General features: G+C 33.3%; 3 protein-coding genes, 1 long non-coding RNA gene and 1 pseudogene across 5 annotated transcripts; 1 reads left to right on the plus strand and 4 right to left on the minus strand.

Annotated features, from left to right (window-relative positions):
• Positions 1-2,383: 2,383 nt before the first annotated feature.
• On the minus strand, positions 2,384-5,139 carry LOC123896870 (methionine aminotransferase-like). The gene is made up of 2 exons (XM_045947287.1): positions 4,852-5,139; positions 2,384-3,873 (listed from the first exon to the last, which is right to left on the minus strand). The coding sequence occupies exons 1-2, from the start codon at positions 4,888-4,890 to the stop codon at positions 2,728-2,730; spliced, it is 1,185 nt and encodes a 394-aa protein (XP_045803243.1). The 5' UTR covers positions 4,891-5,139; the 3' UTR covers positions 2,384-2,727.
• Positions 5,140-6,999: 1,860 nt separating this feature from the next.
• On the minus strand, positions 7,000-10,196 carry LOC123895823 (probable N-succinyldiaminopimelate aminotransferase DapC). Its single transcript, XM_045946303.1, has 3 exons — positions 9,943-10,196; positions 8,495-8,522; positions 7,000-8,384 (listed from the first exon to the last, which is right to left on the minus strand). The coding sequence occupies exons 1-3, from the start codon at positions 10,194-10,196 to the stop codon at positions 7,236-7,238; spliced, it is 1,431 nt and encodes a 476-aa protein (XP_045802259.1). The 3' UTR covers positions 7,000-7,235.
• A 2,052-nt stretch (positions 10,197-12,248) lies between these two features.
• Positions 12,249-14,363, minus strand: LOC123896871 (protein NODULATION SIGNALING PATHWAY 2). The gene has a single exon (XM_045947288.1). It carries the CDS (start codon positions 14,146-14,148, stop codon positions 12,598-12,600), a length of 1,551 nt encoding a protein of 516 aa, XP_045803244.1. The 5' UTR covers positions 14,149-14,363; the 3' UTR covers positions 12,249-12,597.
• A 1,114-nt stretch (positions 14,364-15,477) lies between these two features.
• Positions 15,478-24,238, minus strand: LOC123895824 (annotated as a pseudogene).
• On the plus strand, positions 16,844-19,095 carry LOC123896872. Of its 2 annotated transcripts, none has more exons than XR_006804657.1 (4): positions 16,844-17,381; positions 17,467-17,681; positions 17,769-18,458; positions 18,865-19,095. It is a non-coding gene; the product is annotated as an uncharacterized LOC123896872 (long non-coding RNA). The 2 variants fall into 2 exon arrangements; XR_006804656.1 differs by having other exon boundaries at positions 16,855-17,381; positions 18,331-18,458.
• Positions 24,239-24,741: the final 503 nt, after the last annotated feature.

The raw sequence follows: 24,741 nt of genomic DNA on the forward strand, positions 1-24,741 counted from the left end.
AAAATTATTGTGCTATTTTTTTTGTAAAATTTATTTATTCAATTTTTTATATTTCATTCACAAATAATTAGTCTTGTGTATATTTTTTAATGACAAATAAAAAAATTTATTAGAATATATAGGGTAGTTTAATAAATTTTATAGTAATTGACTTTATAAACTAGCGGTCAGACAGGCGCGTTTCGCGCCAGTCTGTGTCTATAATGCAAACTTATGTAAAAAAAATATTTTATGTTAGAATGAGTTTGTTAATAAAAGATTTTTACTGCTCAAGAAAAAAAAAAAAACTATTTCTATATCCTCTTTATATGTAGGTAGTAAATTTAGTAGTAATATGTTTATATTTTTTTTATGAAAATATTATTTATGTTTCTATTTCTTCTTTTTTTGATTGAGTTTATGTTTCATTTTTTGATAAAACGAAATTTATGTTTCTGTTTTTATTTTTATGCGTATTTATCTTATTTTTTCTATAATTTCTTTATTGATTAAATTTTCTATAATCTCTTATCAAAAAAAACTTTCTATAATCTTTTATTTATTTATTTATTTTTCCTATTTTTATGCATATTCCTATATTTTTTTTGTATTTATCTAATTCATCCTATATTTTTTGTAGGTTTAACTACACATTTGGTCCCTTACGTTTATTTTAGGTTTCAATTTGGTCCCTTACGTTTAAAAAGTATCAATTTGGTCCCTTACGTTTATTTTAAGTTTCAAGTTAGTCCTTTCCGTTAGTTTTGTCACTAACACCGTTTGAATAGTACACGTGTCAACGTGTCCAAGTGCCACGTGTCAGTCCACGTATGCAAATTGACTGCCACATGTGACAAAATTGACGGAAAGGACTAACTTGAAACCTAAAATAAACGTAAGGGACCAAATTGATACTTTTTAAACGTAAGGGACCAAATTGAAACCTAAAATAAACGTAAGGGACCAAATGTATAGTTAAGCCTTTTTTGTATAACTTTTATTTTGTGAAATTACGATTAAGGATACAAAATTTGAAATATTGTTAAAACTGATAAGGACAAATTAGTAAATTTGGTAGTAATAAATTTTATTATATTGTTAAAAGTAGATAAATTCTAAATATAATGTTTTTATATCTATTTTTTATGAGATAAATTTTAGTGCAAGAGATTGTATCTCAGTCAAAAGTACGAAAGATTTTAAGACTCTTCGGATTTTTGGATCTAAGACATATTTTTTTTGCCACTAGATCAAATTCTTGGAATTGTTTTTATACCTATAAATATGAAATATTCACTATTGTGCTTAATTTTTATCGAAGATTAAGTTGGACACATACGATAAATTATTTTGTTTTAAATTTATTGTTTTTTTATGCGTAAAAGTTAGAGATCACTTAATCTTTTTGGTAAATGGTACTAATAGTAATTTTTTAACATTGATCTATCTACCAATTGAATTTTTTTTAATTCTATTTGAACCCTACCTTTTGAAAATTGCAATATTTATATTAATTGAACTACGCTCACATGACTACGTACTAAATTGAAGATTTATTTAGAGTCATTCACATATATAAATCACTCGAAATAAAAATATAATTAACAATATTTATTAGTATTAAAAAATAAGAGGAGTATTTATTAGAATTTACTATTATTTTACTTGAAATTTTAATAATATTTTGTTGATTTTGTTTTTTCAAAATAGGGGATAAATCTTAGATGAAGTAAAATAGGGGATAAATCTCCACGGTTCGATCCCCCGCAACTACGATCAGGAGAGAACTGGAACCACTTGATGCCACAACTAACCCCCGAACCAGATTAAACTGGTGGTGAAAGCCAAAAAATAAAATAGGGGATAAATCTACTCTATGAATAACTCTAAGTCTCGAGTTACTCCGTTTTATATCTCAACATAAATATTAATTTCATCGAGTTAATTTTTCAGCCGTTCAAAAAAAAGCTTCTCAATTTTTCACAAATTTTAAATCTATGTTAAATATTGTTTTTTTTTTGTTTCTCGTAATTTCCTCCACCAAAAAGACAATTTTGTTAGGGACATAACTAGAGATATTAAATAAAAATATGGTCACTTCTCCCGATTGAGCTCGGAACCTTAGTTCATAATGTTATGAACAAAAGAAATGGTATGCAGTAGTGTTAAAACTCTTATATAGAGTTTCTCAACTAACCATATTCACAAACTCTACATAAGAGTTTTAACATTACTGCATACCATGTCAGGAATCGAACCCAAGACCTTGATTAAGATGAAACAATAACCGATGAAAAAAAGTTCAAACCTGAAAGACACGAGACTAACTAGCTCTTGGTAATTATATAAAACCGTTGAATGATAAGCATATAGGAGAATTTGTTTGAAACAAACAATAAACATGTAGGAGAATTATTTCACTGAATATTTCCATAGTAACGCTGGAATACAAGGTACATTATTAACTTATAAGTGCAGATAAAACACAATACAATACAGTACAATACAACACAACAGAGCAATAAAAGAGGAGCCTATACATATGCTAGAACTAAGCAAAACAAATTCACGAGTATTGATGTTGTGATGAGTCTGTACTCTTACAGAACAAACCAGCACATACCCATCAAAACATTGGCATTCAGGGGAAGAGAATACCATAAGTCACCACAATCAAACCTTTGGGATTCTAGAAAGGAACATGATCTTTATTTCATATGTATCACATGATATGTTCATGCATAGAGATTATTTTTTAAGCTTCTTCATCCTCTCAACAGCTTCCTTAAGAGTTTCCTCATCCTTGCAGAAAGTAAATCTGACTAGATTCTTTCCCTCTTCTGGATTCAAGTAAAATACACTTGAAGGTATTGCCGCCACCCCAATCTCCTTAATTAGATATTCACAAAATGCAACATCGTTTTCTAGTCCAAAAGGGGTGTGATCTGCAAGCAAAAAGAATGTTCCATTGGATGGTAACACTTTGAATCCAACACTCTTCAACCCTTCCACTAAAATAGCTCTCTTTGTTATATAGTCCCTCTTTAGCTCCACAAAGTATGAATCTGGTGCTCTAAGTGCTGCTACAGCACCGCACTGCAAAGGATTGGAAACTGAAAAAGTGATGAAAGTGTGCGCCTGTCGCACTCCCCATGTTAAGTGTGCTGGTGCTATAACCCATCCAATCTTCCATCCAGTTAGGGAGAATGACTTCCCTAAGGAGTTCATTGTCACCGTCCGCTCGAACATTCCTGGCAAAGAAGCAATTGAAATGTGTTTCATATCAAATGCCAACTTATCATAAACTTCATCAGAGAAAACTAAAACATCATTCTCAATGCAAAGAGATGCAATGGTATTGAGTTCCTCTCGAGTGAACATCTTTCCGGTAGGATTGTGAGGGGTATTTATAAGAATCACACGAGTATTCTTTGAGATAGTGGACTTCAACTCTTCAATTGGAACAGCAAAATCAGGAGGGTGCAGAGTGATGCTTTTTATATTTGCACCAGCCACAGATAAAATGACATTATAAGAATCATATAAAGGAGAAAACAAAATAACCTCATCACCAGGATTTATTAATCCTAATACAGTTGCTGCAATTGCTTCTTTGCAACCAGTTGTAACAGTAATTTCCTTATCAGGGTCTACAATTAGTCCGGTATCTTTCTTGAATCTCTCAGCAATGGCAATGTTGAGGTCTGGAACTCCAAAACCCCTTGCATACTGATTATTCCCATCCCTGATTGCTTGAATTGCTGCTTCCTTTACAAATTCTGGACCATCAAAGTTGGGATAGCCACGACAAAGATTAATAGCTCCGTGTTTGATGGTAAGCATACTTATCTGGGTGAAACTTGTTGGTTTGAACTTCTCTAATCGCTTTGCAACCTAATAAATAAATGGAAAACAACAAAGATGAATGCAAACACATGGCTATATGCTCTACTACGAAGAATGGAGTTTTTTTATTCCATTCATCTTGTTTTTTTGACAGGAAACCAAGTACTAAGGCACATAACACTAACATAACCTAACGAAACATAAAAAGCACTCACACGCCATTAAAAAAAAGCAGTGACATAGATACAACACCGATCAAGATACTAAACATTGACATTGGTAATAACGTGAGAAAATAGAATAATTGAATGTAACTACATGTGTTGGTGTTGTGTCAATGTAGGACACTGACTCATATAGGACACCGGACATGCCTTCAATGTGAAGAGTTGGTGCTACATAGAACCAAACTCCCCCTTTCAAAATCCCTCCCCTTTGTTCACGGCATGATATGATCCAAGGTCTTGAACTTTTTTCTGATGGTTTTACAAGCAAATTGTAGCAAGCATACCCATCAGTGAGCAATGAAGAACAGACACAGCCACAGACACGGACACCGGACACAGACACGCTGACAACAATAATAATGTAAGAAAATGACATAATTCAGTGTAATCTTTAAGTGTTGGTGTCGTGTCGGTGTCCGACACTGAGACACGCCTAATTTGAGAAGTGTCTTTGCTTCACGGTCATTGAGAAACCCAGTAATTCATGAGGAAATATGAACATAAATCAAACTAAAATGGAAAACAAGAGCAATTTGTAGTCTGTGAAAGATCACTCAAAATGGTGCAAATACAAAGAAATGTCTACGAAATAGAAACTAAAAGATAAGATAAACAGTTACTGTATGTGCCCAACAGAAGCATAACACAGTTAAAATTCAGACATGGATTTTGCAACAGACATTAAAATCTTCATATTAGTGTACTATTACACTACATACACAATCATATAAAGCAATTATGAAAACAGAATATTACTGAAAGCATAGCATGTGTGTGGGAAAGGAAACAGAGGATGAACCTGCAAAGGATGGTGGGTTGTCTCAGCGGTGGTTGACATGGTTGGTAGGGTGATGATGAATGATTGGAGCTCTCGGATATTGGCTTTGGAGTCGTAGTGAAATGAAAGACTAAGATTTGATCATAATATTGGGTCCCCCAAAAATTGCTCCAAGCCTGTGACACATCAATGATTTTTTTGAAAAGGTGACACATCAATGATTATATCCTCTCCAACTATTTTTGTGCAGCCATCTCTCGTTTTCTTAATTCAATGGTGGATTGAACAATAAAGTAAAAAAAGCAACACAAAAGATGATCCAAATCCCCGGCCTAGAGAATGAGCAGGATGACAACACTAGAGAATGAGCAGGAGATGATCCAAATCCCCGGCCTTTACCAAGAGGTAAATTTTTAGGATAATTTCTTTTCATGCCTTGTGTCTTTCTCGTGCGCACCCTGCACTTCCAATTTTACTCCTTGCAACTTAACCCGCAAGTGCCTAAAAGCACAAGTTTTGCTAGAAAAATCTTCCGTGAGATAATCTGTGAATCGAGTTTGCATTTTAAAATGTGAATAAGGATAGTGGCCCGAATTCGTAGTATTTGGTTCCTTAAGTTATGAATATTGAACGATTTATTCGCTTAAATTATAAATATTAAGATATTTTAGTCCCTAACATTCATAACTTAAAGGGATTAAAATGAAACGAAAATTTTAAAGTATCAAATTGTATAACATTTATAACTTAAAGGATTAAAGTGAAATAAAAAAAAAACTTAAGGGACCAAAGTAAAACCTAAAATTAACTTTAAAGGATCAAAAGTTTAATTTAGCTTAAATATTAATTATAATTTTAGTTCTCTATAATATTTTAGTTTGTAAAAATAATCCATATAAAATTTAAATAGAAGTAAAAAGTGAATAATTTTTTTAAAAAACTAAGTTAAAAACTTATGATTTTATAAGAACTAAAAATATATTTAACACATAAATTAATATAAACATTGTTGAATGTGTTGTTGTGTTGTTGGAGATTGTTTGAAGTCTCACATTGCTTAGGTTCGCAGGATGTGAAGTGTATAAATATATGAGGGCAACCTCGTCCTTTGAGCTAGCTTTTGGGGATGAGATCCAAACATATTTAACAAATAGAGGAGTGCTATAGACACACTCTCTATCACACTCCTTTAAACACACTCTTTCTCATTGGTCCACATCACCCACATTTTTTAATCCTTTACCGGTTAACCTGCCAAACAGGTTTTATATTTCCTTTTTCTATTTTATTTTACAATTATTATTTGTCACCACTAATCTTTGACACTCACTACCCACAGTCAAGCCATTTTGATTTTATTCTTCAAAACCAAACCCACGGTTCCAACTTTCAACGATTTTCGTATCCTCCAATGTTTAATTCTTATACACGATTTCTTTACTAACATCTCCTCTATTTTTCATTACCATTGGGTAAAGCTGTTCCTGGAGAAAATTACAACTATGTCTATTGGAAAAAAAATTGCCCTCTCCATAGAAAAATATTACAAAGCATGTATTTTTTTTAAATCTAACACAAACAGATCTTGAAAAGCTTCCCATAACTAAAAAGGTAGCATCAGAGAAACAATTTTGGTATTAAAGAGAACCCATGATTCTTCAATTTGTTTCAACCAACACAAAAAATTCATTATGTGAAAATCAAGAGGGTCGTTCTTCTAATTGCCAATTTCATATTTTTTAATTTATTTTATTTACCCTAATTCTATCAATTGCCAACGCAAATCCATCTTTCTCTGGATGCTATTGTAGTTTAAGAATAAGGTGGAACAGTGAGAGCGAGAGGGAGGCTAAGTATCTATGGTGGTCGGTGGAAAGCCATAGTATATAGCAGATGAAGAAGAAGATGAACAGTTATCATCCAAATAATCAAAATAATGATTAAAAAACAATAGACTAAACCATCCAAATAATCAAAATAATGATTAAAAAACAATAGACTAAACCGGTTACAAGTATCACATTAAAAATAATAGATGAGGTGGCACCAATAAATGAAAGTGTGTTCGAAGGGGTGTGTTAGAGGGTGTGACCCTAACACTCCTCATTTAGAGGACAAACATGACATAACATTGAATTTTGTAGACAAGTTCATAACATTATAGGAGAAATGGAGAAACATTACTAGGTTCAATATTGTGCAAGACACAATACAACAAGGTGACAAGGGAGGTGCCTATACAGAATGCTAGAATTAACGAAAACTAATTCAAACTATAGATATTTAGAAGAAGAAAATTAATATTTGAGAATATGAAATTGTGAATGACTGGAGAGTCAGGAATCCTCCTGTTCAACAAACCAGAAGTTACCATTGGGATGTGTTCATTTCAATATGCATAGAGATTATTTTTTAAGCTTCTTCTTCATCCTCTCAATAGCTGCCTTTATAGTTTCCTCATCCTTGCAGAAAGCAAATCTGACTAAATTCTTCCCTTCTTCTGGATTAAAGTAAAACACACTTGAAGGTATTGCCGCTACCCCAATCTCCTTAGTTAGATATTTACAAAATACAACATCATTCTCCATCCCAAAAGGGGTGTGATCTGCAAGCACAAAGAAAGTTCCATTGGATGGGAATACCTTGAACCCAACACTTTTCAACCCTTCCACCAAAATAGCTCTCTTTGCTATATAATCCTTCTTTAGCTCGACAAAGTATGAATCCGGTGCTCTAAGTGCTGCTACAGCACCACACTGCAAAGGATTTGCAGTTGAGAAATTGATGAAAGTGTGTGCCAGTCGCAATCCCCATGTTAAATGTGGAGGTGCTATGGCCCATCCAACCTTCCATCCTGTTAAGGAGAATGACTTCCCTAACGAGTTCATTGTCACTGTCCGCTCGAACATTCCAGGCAAAGAAGCAATTGAAATGTGTTCCATATCGAATGCCAACTTATCATAAACTTCGTCAGTGAAAACCAGCACATCATTTTCAATGCAAAGAGATGCAATGGTATTAAGCTCCTCTCGAGTGAATATCTTTCCGGTAGGATTATGAGGGGTATTTATAAGAATCGCACGAGTATTCTTTGAGATGTTGGACTTCAACTCTTCAATTGGGACAGCAAAATCAGGAGGGCACAGAGTAATGCTTTTTATATTCGCGCCAGCCATTGATAAAGTGGCATTATACGAATCATAAAAAGGAGCAAACAGAATAACCTCATCACCGGGATTTATTAATCCTAATACAGTTGCAGCAATTGCTTCTGTGCATCCAGTTGTGACAGTAACTTCGTTATCAGGGTCTACAATTAGTCCAGTATCTTTCTTGAACCTCTCAGCAATGGCAACGTTGAGGTCTGGAACTCCATAACCCCTTGGATACTGATTTTTCCCATCCCTGATTGCCTGAATTGCTGCTTCCTTCACAAATTCTGGACCATCAAAGTTTGGACAACCCTGACCAAGGCTAATAGCTTCATGTTTAATAGCAAGCATACTCATTTGGGTGAAGATCGTTGGTCTGAACTTTTCTAACCGCTTTGCAACCTAATAAATAAATGGTAAACAACAAAGATCAATGCAAACACATGCCTCTACTATGAACACTTATTTCTGCATTGTTTTTTTTTTTTTGACATTATTAGATAACCAAGTACCAAGTTACATAACAGTAAAGAAGAAAACCTAAAAAGCACCGACAAATATAGACACTAACACATCGAATTTGGTAATAATCTAAGAAAATAGAATAATTAAATGTAACTAAATGTATTGGTTTTGTGTCGGTGTCCAGTATAGGACACTGACATATGTAGAACACCAGGCACACCTTCAATGTGAAATGTCCGTGTTGCATAGAGCCAAACTCTTTCTTTCAAAATCCTTCTCCCTTGTACACGTCATGATACGATCTGAGGTCATTGAACTTTCTCTGATGGTTTTACTAGATAAAAACTAGCAAATTCTACCAAGCATACCCCTCACTTGAGAAAACAAGTAATTCATGAAGAAATATGAACATAAAAAAGAAATGAAAAAACATGTACAATTTTTTTTGGTACATAAAAAAAAGGAGCAATTTGTAGTGTGTAGAAGATCACTGCAAAATTACAGAAAAAGTCAGTTAGTGACTTGTGAGGCAAATTTACAAGCCAAAAATGAGGCAAAATTGAGGTGCATGGACCAAAGCTAAAAATGAATAAATGTAAAAGTTACATATAATAGGGCTACTACAACCTACAAATTACAAGCTAAATACACAATCATACTAATACATTTGGTATAAAAATAAAATATTAATGATAGCATAGAAGCAGTAAAGTGTATGAAAAAAGAGAGGGTGAACCTGCAAAGGATGGTGGGTTATCTCATCGGTGGTGGACATGGTTGGTAGGGTGACGACGAAAGATTGGAGCTTTACTTTTGAGTAGTATAGTAGGATAAATGAAAAACTGAAATTTGATGTGGGCCTCGACTCATCAATGGCCTTTCTAAAGATTATAAAAATACAATGCTGAAATATGCTTTTTAATAATCAAATATAGAATATCATTATTGTAGTCCATAATACAGTTTAATTGGTAGTTAGCAGAAATTATTAGAGGTGGAAATTCAAACCAAATATAGTATTTTGAAGTTGACGTCAAAACAAATAGAGACCATTTTTTTTTCCTTCTTTTCTTAATTATACTTTTAATCTCATAATTTAATTTTGGCTTAAATGCAGTTTTACCCCCTGTTTTGAAAAATGCGGAATTTTACCCCTATTTTAAAATGCGGAATTTTACCCCCTTATTTTATAATTTGTTGGATTTTGCCCCCTCACCAAAATTCTGCACAAAATCTGCTTTTGAGCCTCAAGTTCAAAGTTTTGCACAGAACTCAGTTTGGATCAATAATTCACCAAACTGGTACCAAAACGACCGCAATCGAGTTAGTTTTCCACAAAATCAAACTCCACTAAATTTGGAGTTACAGAGATAGATTAAATATCGTTTTAGTGAAGGCCTGTTCAAATTAATTATCGTATGAAACTACTATTGGTATTTTCGTCATGCCTCTCAACTCATTTTTTAATAGTATTTACATGTATGCAAAGCTGTACCCGCGTGCATAAATTAACTGTCCAGTATCGTAACGAATGCACAAGCCTCTACTTGTTATTGTTTCTCCATTGTGGAAATCGGCATCGACATTACATTTCAACCACCCTCGTTGTGGAGGTTGCCACTGGCGTTGTTGCCGGACCTGTACAAAGCTCGTTGCATTACCACCATAACCTTGAGCTAAATACCATTCATTCCAATTTCCAAACATGAAAAACTTGCAATCCCATTTGTGTTGTTCCACTCTTCTCATGATTCCACAGCCAATTATTTCTAATATTCCAAATTATCCAAATCATGACCGCTACTCTTCCTGCAACATCCATCCTTTCCAAAATTACTTCTCCTACACTATTAAATTGATGTAACCTTGCTGCTATCAATCCACACAAATATAATTGCCATGTTTACATTTTTTGAACCAAAGGTGGTTGAAGAACGGTGACCTCTAATTTTGGCTATGGTGATAAAAAGATGTAAGAAATTAAACAATTTTATCCTCTAATATTTATTTCATGTGTAAAAAACATTCCATATACTTTGAGATAGTTTATCATCTAAAATAGAGCATCAAATTATACATTGGAAAAAAAAAAAAGGGTGATCCTCTTCCCGGTATGAGGGTAGAGGTGCTAATTTTGGAGTGAGTAATAGAGAGGAGAGAGAAATTCTTCTCTACTATCCCAAATTCGCTATACTCTACTTTTTTCTAGGATTTTTATGGGTTTTGATGAAAATGGAAACTTTATGCTTTGATGATGTTTATTATGCTTATTCCTAACCGGAAGTATAAATCTTTGGGATATATATAAATTGAGAATTTGTTGATGTTTGTGTTGTTTTTGAGTTTTTTGTGAAAATGAAAGAATCTCATTCATGGATTTTACATGTTTTGATATTAATTTGTGTTTGTTTTCATGTTTATATGCTTGTAATAGTTGTACATAAAGTTCTGATCTTTGAGTTTGTATGAGCTTATTTTGAGGTTAAAATCAATTATGTTTCCTCGTGATCAAAGATGTTGTAAAAAGGTATAAAAATAAGAAAAATTCTAAGGTGCGGTCCCTTATTTAGACTGTTTTGGTGCTGTCTTAATCTGACCAATGAGGATGAAGTATTGACTAACTTTAAATTATATGGTACAAACCACTTATATGGTACCTACCATGTATCTTTATATATATCAAATAATAATATTTCAACTAAGTCCCTATCATATTAAAAGTTATAAAACTACCCCTATATTTAAATTGTTTTTTATTTTAATTGTGATTGTAAAAAAAAAAAGTCAGTTTCTTCTTTTGAAGTTTCATGGCTTTCTACGATATCAAAAAAGGGAAAAGAAATTGAAATTTCTTTGTTCATCATCACCTGCTTTCATCTCTAAGTCTCAAAATCACTGAAATTGAAACTTCTCTGTTCATCACACGCGTTCATCACCTGCGCTCATCATCACTAAAATTGAAACTTCTTTGTTCATCATCTGCGTTCATCATTGTTTTCGCGAACGGAACTCATTCGACAGCGAGATTGGAAAAGAAGTTTGTGTGTGGTCTATCGAAAAGACAATTGCTAAGGTAAATACGAAACTGAAATGTTTGTTATATTTATGTGTAATTATTTATTAAGAATCAATTTGATTTCAATTTAGGAATTAGGGTTTATGCTTTAATTTGTTTTCTGTATATAATTTGTTGTCTTTGGGATTTTAATGGAAGAAAAGATTCTCTGGAACAGGAAGAAGAAGACACTTCGCGAGATTATAAATTAGTGGCTGCAGCTTATATGGCAGCGTCAACCGTGACATATATGACAGCTTATCACGTATATTATTTAGGGATTTACGCATGATTTTTTTTTTAAATTGAAATATTGATGGTTTTTTTTAGGGATGATTTTTTTTAAATTGAAATAAAATTTGTTTTTTGTTTGTAATTTGTAAATGAATATTTACTTGATGGGGGACTCATATGCAATAAATAAAAGTTTGTTAAAAAAAAGGATTCACCATAGACTTGCGTTGATGTGAGAATTAAAATGAATTCTATTGGTTAAAAAAAACGACTGCACCAAAACAGTCCAAAAAGAGAATGTTCCATGGAATTTCCCTAAAAATAAACTTTGCACATTGATTAGAAATAATAAATATAATGATGAGTTAAGTGTTTTTTAGCCTTCCTTTATCAAAAAATATAAAATTTTATTTATAAATGGTTTTTTTTTTTTTAAGGATACAAATAGTAAAACATGTTAATTTGTATCTTAGTTTTTAAAAATAAAATGTCAAAAGAACAAAAAATTTAGGACAGAATGGAGTATATTATTTAAAACTGACATGAAAAAAAAAATCAAATTTTTTTTTTTCTACAAAATAAATCAATTTATTTCAACTTTATGTAATAATTTTTACAAAACAAGGCGCGCGTACAACCAGACATGAGTCACCTCTGTCAACAAAAACTTAGATCTTTCAACGATCAAAACTACCATAAATGGAAATTAACATACGTACAAAACATTAAACCATTAATTGTTTCCATATTTGGAAGAGGGTCAGTAATTAACATACGATCAAATTCAAAACTATTAGAAAGGCATGAATGACTAATTGATGTTTATCTAATAAGTATAGATTAGCATTTAGCATCAACAACCTATAAATCAGAATCTGAAGAAGAACAAGTCCAAAGTGAAGCAGAAAGCAAGCGCCGTGATTTCCAATCTAAAACCAACTTATTACTACCTACACCCACCTCTTCAACTCTATACCCGTCATTAAAAAGACCCAACAAAAGCTTCGCTTGACAATGATTCGCAAAGCTCACCGGAACACCCCTAAACCCTGCCGCACCTAACCACCCCCCCCATGATTTTCTCTCCTCCTCTCCACCAGTTCTATAAATCCGGCCCAATGAGCCCGCGATCCTCGGACCGAAAAATACCCGCTCCACCAAAGCCCGGGCCCGATTCTGCATCGGAAAACCAGCCTCTAATGAATCAAACACAGCTGAGTAATGATGAAGCGAGTCCATGAACCTTTCCACAAACCCACCAACAACAGATCCAACCTCTTCTTCTACCAATGTTACAAGCTTTGGATTCAACGCTTTTGCTCCGTTTAAAAACGATGCAACTGAATCAGGTGAACGGTAACTAAGATGAGGCAAATTTAACATGCAGTTGAAAACCAAAGCTTCTCCACGAACAAGCTTTAACGTAGAAGGACGGAACGTTTCGTCTGAGTCTAACCTGCAGTGGTGAAACGAAAAAGGCTGACCGAGAGAAGCAGCGAAGGAGGTTAATCGCCGACCAGTTTCTTGTACGGTGGCGATTGACCTCCTTCCTGCTCCTGTTCGTGATAATGCGGTTATTCGGAGGTGTGGACTGTTGTTGTTGGAAGCTAGAGATTGGATTAATGAGGCCCATTGGACCCCTTCCATGATGTCGTAATCGATGACATGGACGCGACGTTCGTGGGCCACGGCCTCGATTATGGCTTGATTGGCTGTGAAGTGGCCGAATTTGACGTAAGGTGACATGTCTTGAAGTAGTTGGAAAGCAGTGAGTGTGTCGTTTTGGTTGTCGTGGGACCCACTGGTTGTGAGGTAATGTTTGTTGTTGTGGTGATGGTGGTTATTGTGCGCACCCCCAGCTCCTTCTAGTAAACCGTGAAGGGCTTCGGTGAAATAAGCGGCGAGTCTTTCCATGTTAGAGCCGTGAGCATGGTTTGAAACCAACTCCTTGAGCCGAACCAATATCACTTTAGCTAAGTCGCGGTTTTTTGTTGAACCGGTTAAGGCTTCCGCGCCAGCCATCAATAGGTGCACTAGTTTTAGCCCTTTTATATCATCACCAACCGCTTGTGCTTTTTCTGTTGTTGTCGTCGTCGTGGTTGTTGTGGTGGTGGTGGTTGTTGTTGTTTCTGTTTCTTCTTCTTCCTCCTCTTCTTCTGTGGTTGTGGTGGTGGTGGTTGTGGTCGGGCTGAGCTGGTCGAGGAGGGTGGTTCTATCGTCAATGATGGTGTCCATGAGGTGGTGGAAACCATCCTGGGCACCAGCAAAAGTGTCCCAGTTAACGATGGGAGACCATTGGTTCCAGTTGCAACCGTAATCATCATCTGAAGAAGGCGTGTTTGTGAGGCTGCTGTGTCCGGAGAAGTCGAGGTCATGGATAGCATCCATGTCCATGTCCATTTCCATGTACATGGTTGTTAAAAATAAGTTGACTATTAAGGTGTTTGAGAGAAAGATAGCAAAATAAAATATAAACTTTGGTTTGTGTATATTATTATTGAAGCGTTGTTGTGTTGTGTTGGATGGTGAGGGAGAATTGGTATGGAGGGAGAGGGTTTATAAAGAGGTTGAGAGTTGATGGAGGAAGAGTTTAGAGTATGAGACAGTGGAAGTCCAAAAACTGATGTTGTGACTGTTTACCTGATTGTGAATGAAATTATTTTTAAATGTTGTTTTGAAATAAATAATTTATAAAGGAGTATATTCGTAATTAATTTATTACTGCCGTTTTTTTTATACTCCAATTTTGTCTTGCTCATCAACATTTTTATTTTATTCATTGATTAACATAGTTACTATGCCTATGTAATTTTTCCTTGTGTTTCGATCTGCAAAGCCTTCTAAGCCTGATATTTTCATCTATCTCAACCACCTCATAGTTTGCTATATATGATATTTATTTGACTTCGCCAATCATATCTGTATATTTGGAATAATTATTTGGTTCAATGTTTTCTTATTAATTAATAATGATTCAATGTTGTTTTATAACTAACATGAATTTTTATAAGTTGTATTTTATTATAAAAAAGTCTCATCACAAATTAGAACTATAAATCAAGGCAAAAAGATGAGAGTGTTATACCTAACCTTAACTCGTCTTTAAATTTTGATCGGATCAATTCATTATGTTTCTATTATGATTATGATTATAAATCTGAACAAATTTCATGTTAAACGGTTAAAAGAGAGCGGAGGCCTAATACAAAGGAGGGGATAATGGTGACAAAGGATCTGGGATGAAGTGAAGGATATTGTTATTTTAGGGATTATATTGGTCCAATATATTTTAAGAACTAATTTAGACTCGGTAATTATGTAAGGAATTGAAAGAAAACTTCATTGATCTTAAGTAAATTCTCACACCGTCGTTTATATATATATATATATATATATATATATATATATATATATATATATATATATATATATATATCTTGTAATGTGAGAACTAGAGTGAGACGTATTTGTAGAGAACAAAATCACATAATATTCAATAATTAATCATATAAGTCGAGAATCAGAAAATTATTACCATTAGAATGAAGAGGGGGTGGAGATGCATGCTTTGTTGTGTACTAACCCTAGAGACCCATGTATTTCAAGGTAATTTAAGTTTGACTATAAATTTGTACTCTTGAATCTTGATCTAATTTTTACCAATATTAATTTTTTTGGTAAGAAAGCTAAAGAGTACAAGGGAAAAGAAAAAAAAAAAAAAAGAAAGACAAAAAAGAAAGACTAGTCTCTTTGGAATAAAATTCCTAAAGCATCGTTTTTGAGCAGATCTTGAACGCCTTCTGGAGGACAGTCATGGTTAGTGAAATCAGCATCCGAGGAGGCTCCTAATTTTGCGAAGAAGTCTGCGCATTGATTACCTTCTCTAAGAGTGTGACAGAGGGAAACATTACTTTGGGAAATCAAATCCTTTATGTCCTGGATTAAAACTGCATGCATATGAAACTTAACTTGGGAACCTTTTATGAGGTTAATACAGTGTAAAGAATCTGAATAGCAGACAAGTTCGTCAATGCCCATGTTTATGGCCAACAAGAGGCCCTTGTAGATAGCATAAAGTTCAGCATACAAGATATCAGAAGACCCTTGAATGTAACCAGAAAACCCTGCCAAATAATGACCAAAAGTGTTTCTAATGATTCCACCAAAACCTGATCGGGCTGGGGAACCGAGACAACTTCCGTCAACATTAAGCACTACTAGAAAAAGTTCAAATACCGACGGAATTTAGAGACGAAATTTGTTTCTTCTCTAATAGAGATGGAATTAGAGACAGAAAAAAGTTGTTAGAGACCGAAATTCAAATATATGTATTAGTCACGGATTTTAGAGACAGAAATTTCCGTGTCAATAAAATTTCGTGTCTAAATCCGTCTCTATTTTATTATTTTTATAATTATAATTGAAATAAATAGTTAGAGACGAAAATTTGAGACGGATTTTAGTCGTGTCTAATAATTTCTGTCTCTATATTCGTCTCTGATTGATCAACTTAAAATTAAAATAGTCAAACATTTGTCAGAGACAGAAGTAATCCGTTTCTGAATTAATCTGTCTCTAGAATCCGTCTCTAATGAAATAACATTGAAAAAATTATTTTTCGTGTCATCCCTCCAAAAAGTTTACCCAATTTTTCGTGTCATCCCTCCAAAAAGTTTACCCAATTTTTTCACTGTCCGCCAAAAAGTTTCACAGAATTATAATTTTATTAAATATTTTTTTATAATAATAAGATTTTATTTTAATCACTCCTCCATGAGTTTCTTTGAGTTAGGTTTCACCTTCCTCGCCGTTTCATCTTCATCCACTCCTCCACGATTCAGAGGTCAGGTTCACTCCTCCATCCACGATTCAGAGGTCACGATTCACTCCTCCATCCACGATTTAGTCGCGAACTCAATTCGTTTCCCGGATTCGGTAATGCTTTCTCGTAGGTTTTTCTTTTTGTGATATTTTCCTTGTTAACCCTTCTTCTCTTAGATTTCTACAATTTTCTCTTAATTGTTGTTGTTTAGTGGCCTGTTTTGCAGGCCATCGATTCCAAGGACTCGCTGTTGTCACACCTTGCTCCTTCCATCCATCCATCCCTCTACTACGAAATTAAAGCACTACTAGAAAATTGATCATTTGGAATGGATTTTTGGGACGAAATGAATTTTGTCTAAAGTAAAATTGCACTTTCAGACAGATTTTGGACAAATTTCAAATTTGTCTGACGAAACGCACATTGTTGATTATTTTATAATTTTTTCACGATTTCCGTCCCAAATCTGTGTGAAATATTGGGACGGCTTTGGGACGGGTCCATAATTTTGTGCATTGTTACCATTTCTAACCAGTTCCGTCCGAAATTCGTGTGAAATGTTGAGATAGATTTGAGACGGATCTATTATAAAAATTAAAATGTACTCCATCATAACCCTAATTACTTTTCTGTGTATATACCTTCCGCCGTTTCATTTTTTGCCTTCACTTTTGCTTGACTTCTTCTCTGTAACACATGCCTCTGTTTGAGATGGTGCTTCGAGCGTGACGTGTTGGTGACAAAGAACCGAAACCCTTCTAGTTCAATTTCGCCCATGTCCCTCAAGAAGATACCTCTCCCGTCGTTACTTTCTCCCATCGAGGTAATCCCTCCACCGTGACCAACATCATCGTGGTAAAATTCTTCCCCATTATGAGTTAACATTCTTTCTCCTTTCATTGATGTAGAAAACATAGAGCCACTATCAAGATAGATTCACTTGTTGTTACATCTCTTCAACTTGTGTTGAGTTGGATCTGATCTAATTCCCCCAAATATGGAACCCTAATTCAGTAATTTGTATTTAACCAAATCTTTGGCTCACATGATACAACAGTATATCTCTGATTTGTTTTATTTCAATTGCAGAAATGAAACTAAAAAGTTAAAAGTTTGCTTTCAGGTATGAATATCAAAGTTTATTGTTGTTAAAATTTAAGGCAGCGTGTAATTTGATAGATGTTAATATCACTGAATCTGGCTTGTTTAGTGTGGCAGACGTTCCTGGGTGTGATTAATGCAGATGCTTCTTTAAGTTTGATGTATTTTATAGGGTGGTATCTGGTCTTGGTTTTGAGCATGATAGTAGTGTTGTTTTCAATTGGCAAATGCAAGTTATGTAGGCTGGTTTTGAGCATGCTATAGTAGTGTTCTTGAGGATCTTGAAATACTTCAATTGATACATAATAGATATTATGGCTTTGTTTAAATATCACTGTCTTTAATTAAGTTTGATGTATGTTTAGGGAAGAATGATGCATGCTTTGATTATAATAGAATGATGTATTTTATTGATGTATTTTTAAGCTCAGATTATCATGATAACATTTTAAATTAATTAGAAGATTACCAGCTAATTATTTGCTATAGTGGCATCTTAAATTACTTATGCAGGCAGCATGGTTTGAGAGTTGAGACATATATCCTTCTCTAATCTCTTTGTTGTTTCCCCTGTTTTCATTGAACTTTTCATTCTATTAATATTTGATAAGAAATTTCTTTTGGACTTGTTTAAGTTAGCATTTACTAATGTCTTTTTGAAATGGTTTCAGAGTGTTGTATAAACAAGTATAACTAGAAGAATATGAAAGAGTTGCTTCTCTACTTGATGAGGAGAGGAAGAGTATGCTACTTCTAGTTGATGAGAAGGTCAAGCCTATGTTGTTTCAAGTTGGCAAATGTAAGTTATGCAGGCTAGTTATCTTGGGTAGTTAGTTCAGGCTCTTGCTCATATTTCTACTAAACAAGATTTTAATCAATTTATGCTAATATTGTGTTCCCTTGTTGCATTCAAACCAAATGTCTAGGGACTTTAATACATCATGCATCTTTTTTTTTAATGGCAATGCATCATGCATCTATTTTTAGACTATCTTGCAGTAGATAAGAATTTACTATGAAAGAAGAAGTTAGTTAGACATTAAAGCTTGTTGAAAGGAACTAAAACTATAAGAGCTTATTAGATTGATGTATATTGGTCAATCTTAATTTCTGGTGGGTTTTGTTTGATGAAATTTATGTAGTTGTATTCTAGTAAATTATGTAATGTGTGCTTTACTAATATATAATTTTAAAATGGTTTTTAGGGATATGCAAATTGAAGCATGACAATGTGCAAAGGCTACTTGAACAAGTTTTGATGCGGATGAGAAACAAGTTTTATTGGGACCCTTGCATTTTATCATATGTAAATGTATTTTAGTGACAATATTTGTAGAGTTCATTATTTACTTGAGCTGAAAATAGTTGTACATTGACGTGATTTTGTAACATTTGAATGAAATAATTTATGTGTCTTGGTTTATTTCAAAATGCAATTAGAATAAACTTCTTTATGATTTGGATTATTTGTAGTTTTGTTACGTGTGAGCTTAATTGTGTTCTAATCTAATTATAAAACCAATTCTGTTTAATTATGTTTAGAATTACTTATCTGTGAGATTAAGTGAAACCAGTTCTAATCTAAAATGTGTTTTGTCAATATGGAGACAGAATTCTATGATTAGAGACGGAATTTTTGAGACAGAATTATTTGAATTTAGAGACGGACAATTCTCTCTCCTTTAGAGACGGATTTATTATGTTTTGAATTCAATGTTTAGAGACGGATGTTTATTTGATAGTGACAGATAAATTCTGTCTCCAATCAGAGACAGAATATAAAATCCGTCTCTGATAGTTTAGAGACGAGGAAATTAAAGACAGAATCAAATCGGTCTCTAATTCTGTCTCTAACATGCTTAGTGACGGAATATTGGCATTTTAGAGACAGATTTTGCCCGTCGGTATTTAAGATTTTTCTAGTAGTGAAGAATGGTACACGAAAAATTGTTGTTGTTCCATTTGATAAATCTATCAACTGAACCACCATTAGAAGTGATAGTGAAGCAATTCTTGAAAGTTTCAACCATAGACTTGATGTTAAAGGAGAGTCGGCTCAAGGACCAAGTTTCGTTATTGAGGCTCATCAAATTGCGGTGTCTCTAAGACCACCAGACACCTGCTGAGAAAATGAGAGAATGGGTCCCGACGGTGCCCATCTTGATCCAATCATAAACGTCCATGTTAGAGAAGAAATCTGGGTTGGTAAACCCAATATAGTGTCAAAGGCTACGAGAGAACTCACAGTCTCGGATGCAATGAAGGAAAGTTTCATCTTGGAGGCCACAACGAATACAAGAAGCAGAGGGGTTCATCTTGCGGTGGTTAAGCAAGGAGAGAGTGGGCACAGAGTTGTGGCAAGCTAACCAAAAGAAAAATATGATCTTTTCAGGAAGATGGAGCAAAAAAGGAATTTTTTTACCAATATTAATTAATCACTTGAGTTTAATTATATGATTTATATATTTTTTTATAAGCAAAAATTTATTAAGGGTTTACATGGAGTACTCAAACCCTTATGATAAAGAGCACTAAACTAAATATTTAGAATATAAAACATATCATTTAATCACAAAAAAAAAGGAATACAAGTCCAACAAAGTGAGAATAATTGACTAAGCTCGTAAAATATAGAAGAAGTGCAACCAAAAAGTAGAGCTTCAATTATTATTTTTTAATTACGATGATGTCCTCACACACACAACATATAGAAAATATCAAAATGAAAGCTAAGTTTTGTTAAAAAGTTTAATTTTAACCACATACGATATATTACGAACAAAACAATACATAAACCTCACTATCTTAAAATAGAGTAGTGCATATCCTACTGCCTTATGTCTTTTAACCGTCCGTATAGTACCAGCCACCCTCTCAATGGCTCAGATTCTCTATTCCACGTCATCACTTTGGGAATATCTGCTCATGTGCCATTGGTCCACGTTTTCACGAGCACCCTTTGTTTATTACTACTTGTTAGCGAAAATTAGTAAAAAAAGAAATTGAAATATTTAAGAGTGAAAAGAATATTTGGGTATGATTTCCAAAGTAATTCCATTTGCTAATTCAAGGTTTTTGTATATCAAAAACGGGCGTGGTAATAGAAAAATATGGTTCATCTTCGAAATTTCAACTTCTAAAATAAAATATGTTCATTCTATCATTTTTTTTTTAAAACACTTATACAAATATACATGAAGAGTTATGTGAAAAATGTTTCTTAGAAATTGCACATAACTAAATAAAAGTGTTTGATGTGATATTTAAGTTATGAGTTTCTCTTACCTATTAGATTAGTTTTCTTTTGGGTTGGACTCTCCTTGTGTACTTAAATCCTAACAATTTGAACCTTCATTGAGGATTGAGTTCAGGAAAAGACTACCTATACTGATAGTTGAATACCGAAACGACCAAAAAAGAAAATGAATACTATTGGATCATTGTCAATAGAGTGATAGTCGCCAAGGGCAGATCTTTATTGGGGTGAGCATGAGCATTTGCACCCCTCAAATTTCTTAGATATACTATATTAGGTGTATAGTGACATGATATTTGCACTCGTCGAGTATCTTATATAATTATTAGGCACATATTGTCATGATTTTTGCATGTCATAGTAGATAATGAGAGTCTTTAACACAAAGTCGAATGTGCAATTCCTTGTGGCTCTTTTTCTGTTTTTTATTTTTATTCAAAAACAGATTTTGTTTTTCTTCTTCGATATACAACTTATAAATTTTGGCATATCCAACAAAATCACTCAAGATCTGTAACTGAAAGTCATTGTTGACGTCGACTTTTAGTGGGGGGAACAATATTAGGAGTCTCACAAGGTGCATGATATAATACTTAAAGAGTAAGGCTCTCTATTACATACTAGACAACTTTTGGATTGAATTCTTCTCGTATGCTTAAGTCTTAACGAAGAAATGTATAATACTTTTTTTAATAGCCAAATAATCTTGAAATGTGATATAGGGTAGACCCGTTGTATTGGATTCACCCTAGAAGTAGCCAAAATCATATATACGTATATTTGGAAATTTTATGAAAATCAAATAAAATACTCAAAGTTTGTTGTTTTTTTCCTTAATTATGGCAGATACTAGTATAAAAGAATAAGATGATCGTTATAGTAGAGATTTTTCATTAGCATATGAGATTTTTTTCATTAATCGAAGAGTTGTTAGATATTCTCTTATTGATGGGTACGGTTCAATTTTTTAATGTAGGTGTATCAATTAGAATGGCCCTTCACAGATCAAGGTATCTGTTTAAGATTCAATACTCGTCACTAAACTAATAATAATAGGTTTTTATATATTGGGAAACATAATTAAAGTTTGCTACCTCTAAGGGCACAAACAAATTCATTGACATAAATCACTATTTTTATTTTTTAAATCATCAACCACGCCTAATGTTACTTGATTGCATATTTGAGACAGAATATAATTGCCTCGAATAGACGTGACAAGTCAAGTTGTCATAATTTGATGTGGAAATTTCATTAAATTAAGTAGCAATTTTATGTCAAATATACAACTAAGCACCTTGAAATATTTATGAAGAGACGAAAATAGATCTATTAGCAGGCCCCGCAAATCACGGTTATTTACACGTTGAAGAGGTTTTCTATGATATATACATAATACATTGCCTTTAATACATACCTAAAAGTTACTATATAAAGTATAAAAATGTGTACATTTCTTATGCTGCCAATGATAATCAAGTAAGAGTGCATACTATACGTGTTTGGTTACGTACATATATACTTGTACCTATGGCATTGAGAAAGACTTATTTTGATTTGCCACACATGTCCATTTGCTACAAAATTTATATTTCATAACTTTTAATGAAAGTCGATGTATTGCATTTGGTAACCTCTTACATTTTTGGTGAATTTGAGGTTGAATTTCATGACTCAAATTGTAGAAAAATTCTTCTTTATATTAATTTTTAAAAAATTTTAAAAAATATTAATTTTTTTAAAATAAAAAAATTAATACAGAGAAGAATTTTGTAAAATAAAATTGTGTTGTGTCATTAAGCGCAAAAAATATACGTTGTAAACCACTTTGTTCAAGGCGAGACATACATTACTCCTTGAAAAATTAGCGGTATTTATCCAACGACTAATAAAAACAAGCTATATAAGTAGATTTAATTTGTTTGTGGTACCTACAAAGAAAAATTAGCGGTATTTATGTTTCTAGTTCTCATTGGTTATTGGATAAATATCTTCAATTCTTTAAAGGGTAATCTAAAATAAATCTATATTTGGTATCATGGTGAATATGACAGAATCACGGTGAATCATATCCCCCATAATACCAAACATACACTAAATATATTATCAAACATAACACACTAATTAATATACTACTATTTTGCTTTGAAATATTAAATGTCAATTCTAAATATACTACTTATACACAAATGATAGATAATATACTAGAAATTATTCACAAAATATTATACACATTAATTAATGTTTTGGACTCGACTTTTGAATAGAGCCAAGTCCTAAACTGGTTGTACAGAAATAATTTGTCTTAGCTACTCGTGATTCAGCTGGAGTGAATATGGAAGGTGTTGCTGAAGTGTTGATATGGTGGATTCTTAGTATTTGTATGGGGAAAGGTACCTGCATTGTTAGCACTCTGACGCTCAAGTCAGTATTTGAAAGGTGATGAATAGTGAGTAAATGGAGGCGCAAATGTTTTGCATCTAGTGATTGATGTATGAATGCTTATATATATAGGAGAATATTAAGGTTGATTAGTATAGTGGGTCCCCCATGTGTAGAGGATCGGCCACATATAACACCTGGATTGTCTTTTGCAAGGGAGCACATTTGAACGTAATGGGCATTTGGCCTCTGCCCGTGCTCATTGCTTTGGTTTTGTGGCCGTTGTGCCACGTGATTGTGCTTATCACATTTCGATGGACCTTCATGTGTGTTGGACTTTTAACCGATCCAGAACAAGTCCAATGTTTAATTCATTTGTTCAATACCATATATTTTGGCCTTTCCGATCACTTTTGACATCAGAATGTTTGCAAGTAAACCTCTTTCTATTATTGTCTTCTCCCCACCATATATTAGGGCCTCTACATTAGCCAAGGAGAATTATTTCACTGTGTTGACACCAAAATTATAAAATTAATGGTATTGAAAAACTTATTTCGACTGGCCATATATATGAGTATTTCGACTAAAAATGTTGTCATTCGACTAACATATAGCAGGTTAATGAAGCATGGGATGATGAAGTATATTTTCGACTTCAACTGTAAAGGAACATGCAAGACAAAGTGGAAACAACACATAAAAGAAAATTGGATGTGGCAGTATTGAAGACACACGTCAAGCATGCAATTGGAAGTTATTTTTATATATATATCGTAATATGCCAAGTGTGTGGTTTTGGTATAGGAAGTTATATCTTGTTTTAAGTTAGACCGTAGGATCTAGTGGTAGTTTTTCCTGCAAGGTCTATATATACCTGTTTGTAATAAGAACTGAGGGTTGAATTCTATTTTATGAAAGTCTTGCAACACCCACGCCATGGTGGCAAACGGGTTCAAGGGACGAACATGGATAGATTTCAACTATCATTTACATTCAAATGTCATTTAATCTTTCAAGTTCATTACTTGTTTTTCCTTTAAAGTTTCTGCAATTTATCTTCAGGTTCTTTAATTTTTATTTGCAAATCATTTAACAAATTTCTGCAAATTTACTTTAATCTTTTTTTATATTTTAATCTGATCATTCGACTTCGTCAAAACAGTCTGTTTTTAATGCATTTAATACAAATCAGACAATAAATGTTCAAGTAAAAACGATGAACATTCATATTTTTCTAGAAAATAACACACAAATATGTTCCAGGATTTACTAGTTGATCCTTCAAGCAACAAATCTTAAACTAGCGCTTGTTTATCAAAAATCAGTGTAAACACACTGATGATCTATCTCAACGAGTTCTCATCAAACTCTGAGTTATGCTCGAAATATTAATTGACACTACAAACTTTTATTTTATATATGTGAAAAATGTCAATGTATT

Source organism: Trifolium pratense, linkage group LG7, assembly GCF_020283565.1.
Source record: "Trifolium pratense cultivar HEN17-A07 linkage group LG7, ARS_RC_1.1, whole genome shotgun sequence".
In the NCBI taxonomy this organism is placed as follows: domain Eukaryota; kingdom Viridiplantae; phylum Streptophyta; class Magnoliopsida; order Fabales; family Fabaceae; genus Trifolium; species Trifolium pratense.

Coding starts and splice junctions, on each gene's coding strand:
- LOC123895823 (XM_045946303.1), bottom strand. CDS start 10,196: ATGAGAAGAGTGGAACAACACAAATGGGATTGCAAGTTTTTCATGTTT. Junction 8,523..9,942: donor CAGTTAATTTATGCACGCGG/GTACAGCTTTGC, acceptor GGTGCTTTTTAG/GTTTTCTTCTTTACTGTTAT. Junction 8,385..8,494: donor CTTTACTGTTATGTAACTTG/GTACTTGGTTAT, acceptor TTTATTTATTAG/GTTGCAAAGCGGTTAGAAAA.
- LOC123896871 (XM_045947288.1), bottom strand. CDS start 14,148: ATGTACATGGAAATGGACATGGACATGGATGCTATCCATGACCTCGAC.
- LOC123896870 (XM_045947287.1), bottom strand. CDS start 4,890: ATGTCAACCACCGCTGAGACAACCCACCATCCTTTGCAG. Junction 3,874..4,851: donor CAACCCACCATCCTTTGCAG/GTTCATCCTCTG, acceptor TTTATTTATTAG/GTTGCAAAGCGATTAGAGAA.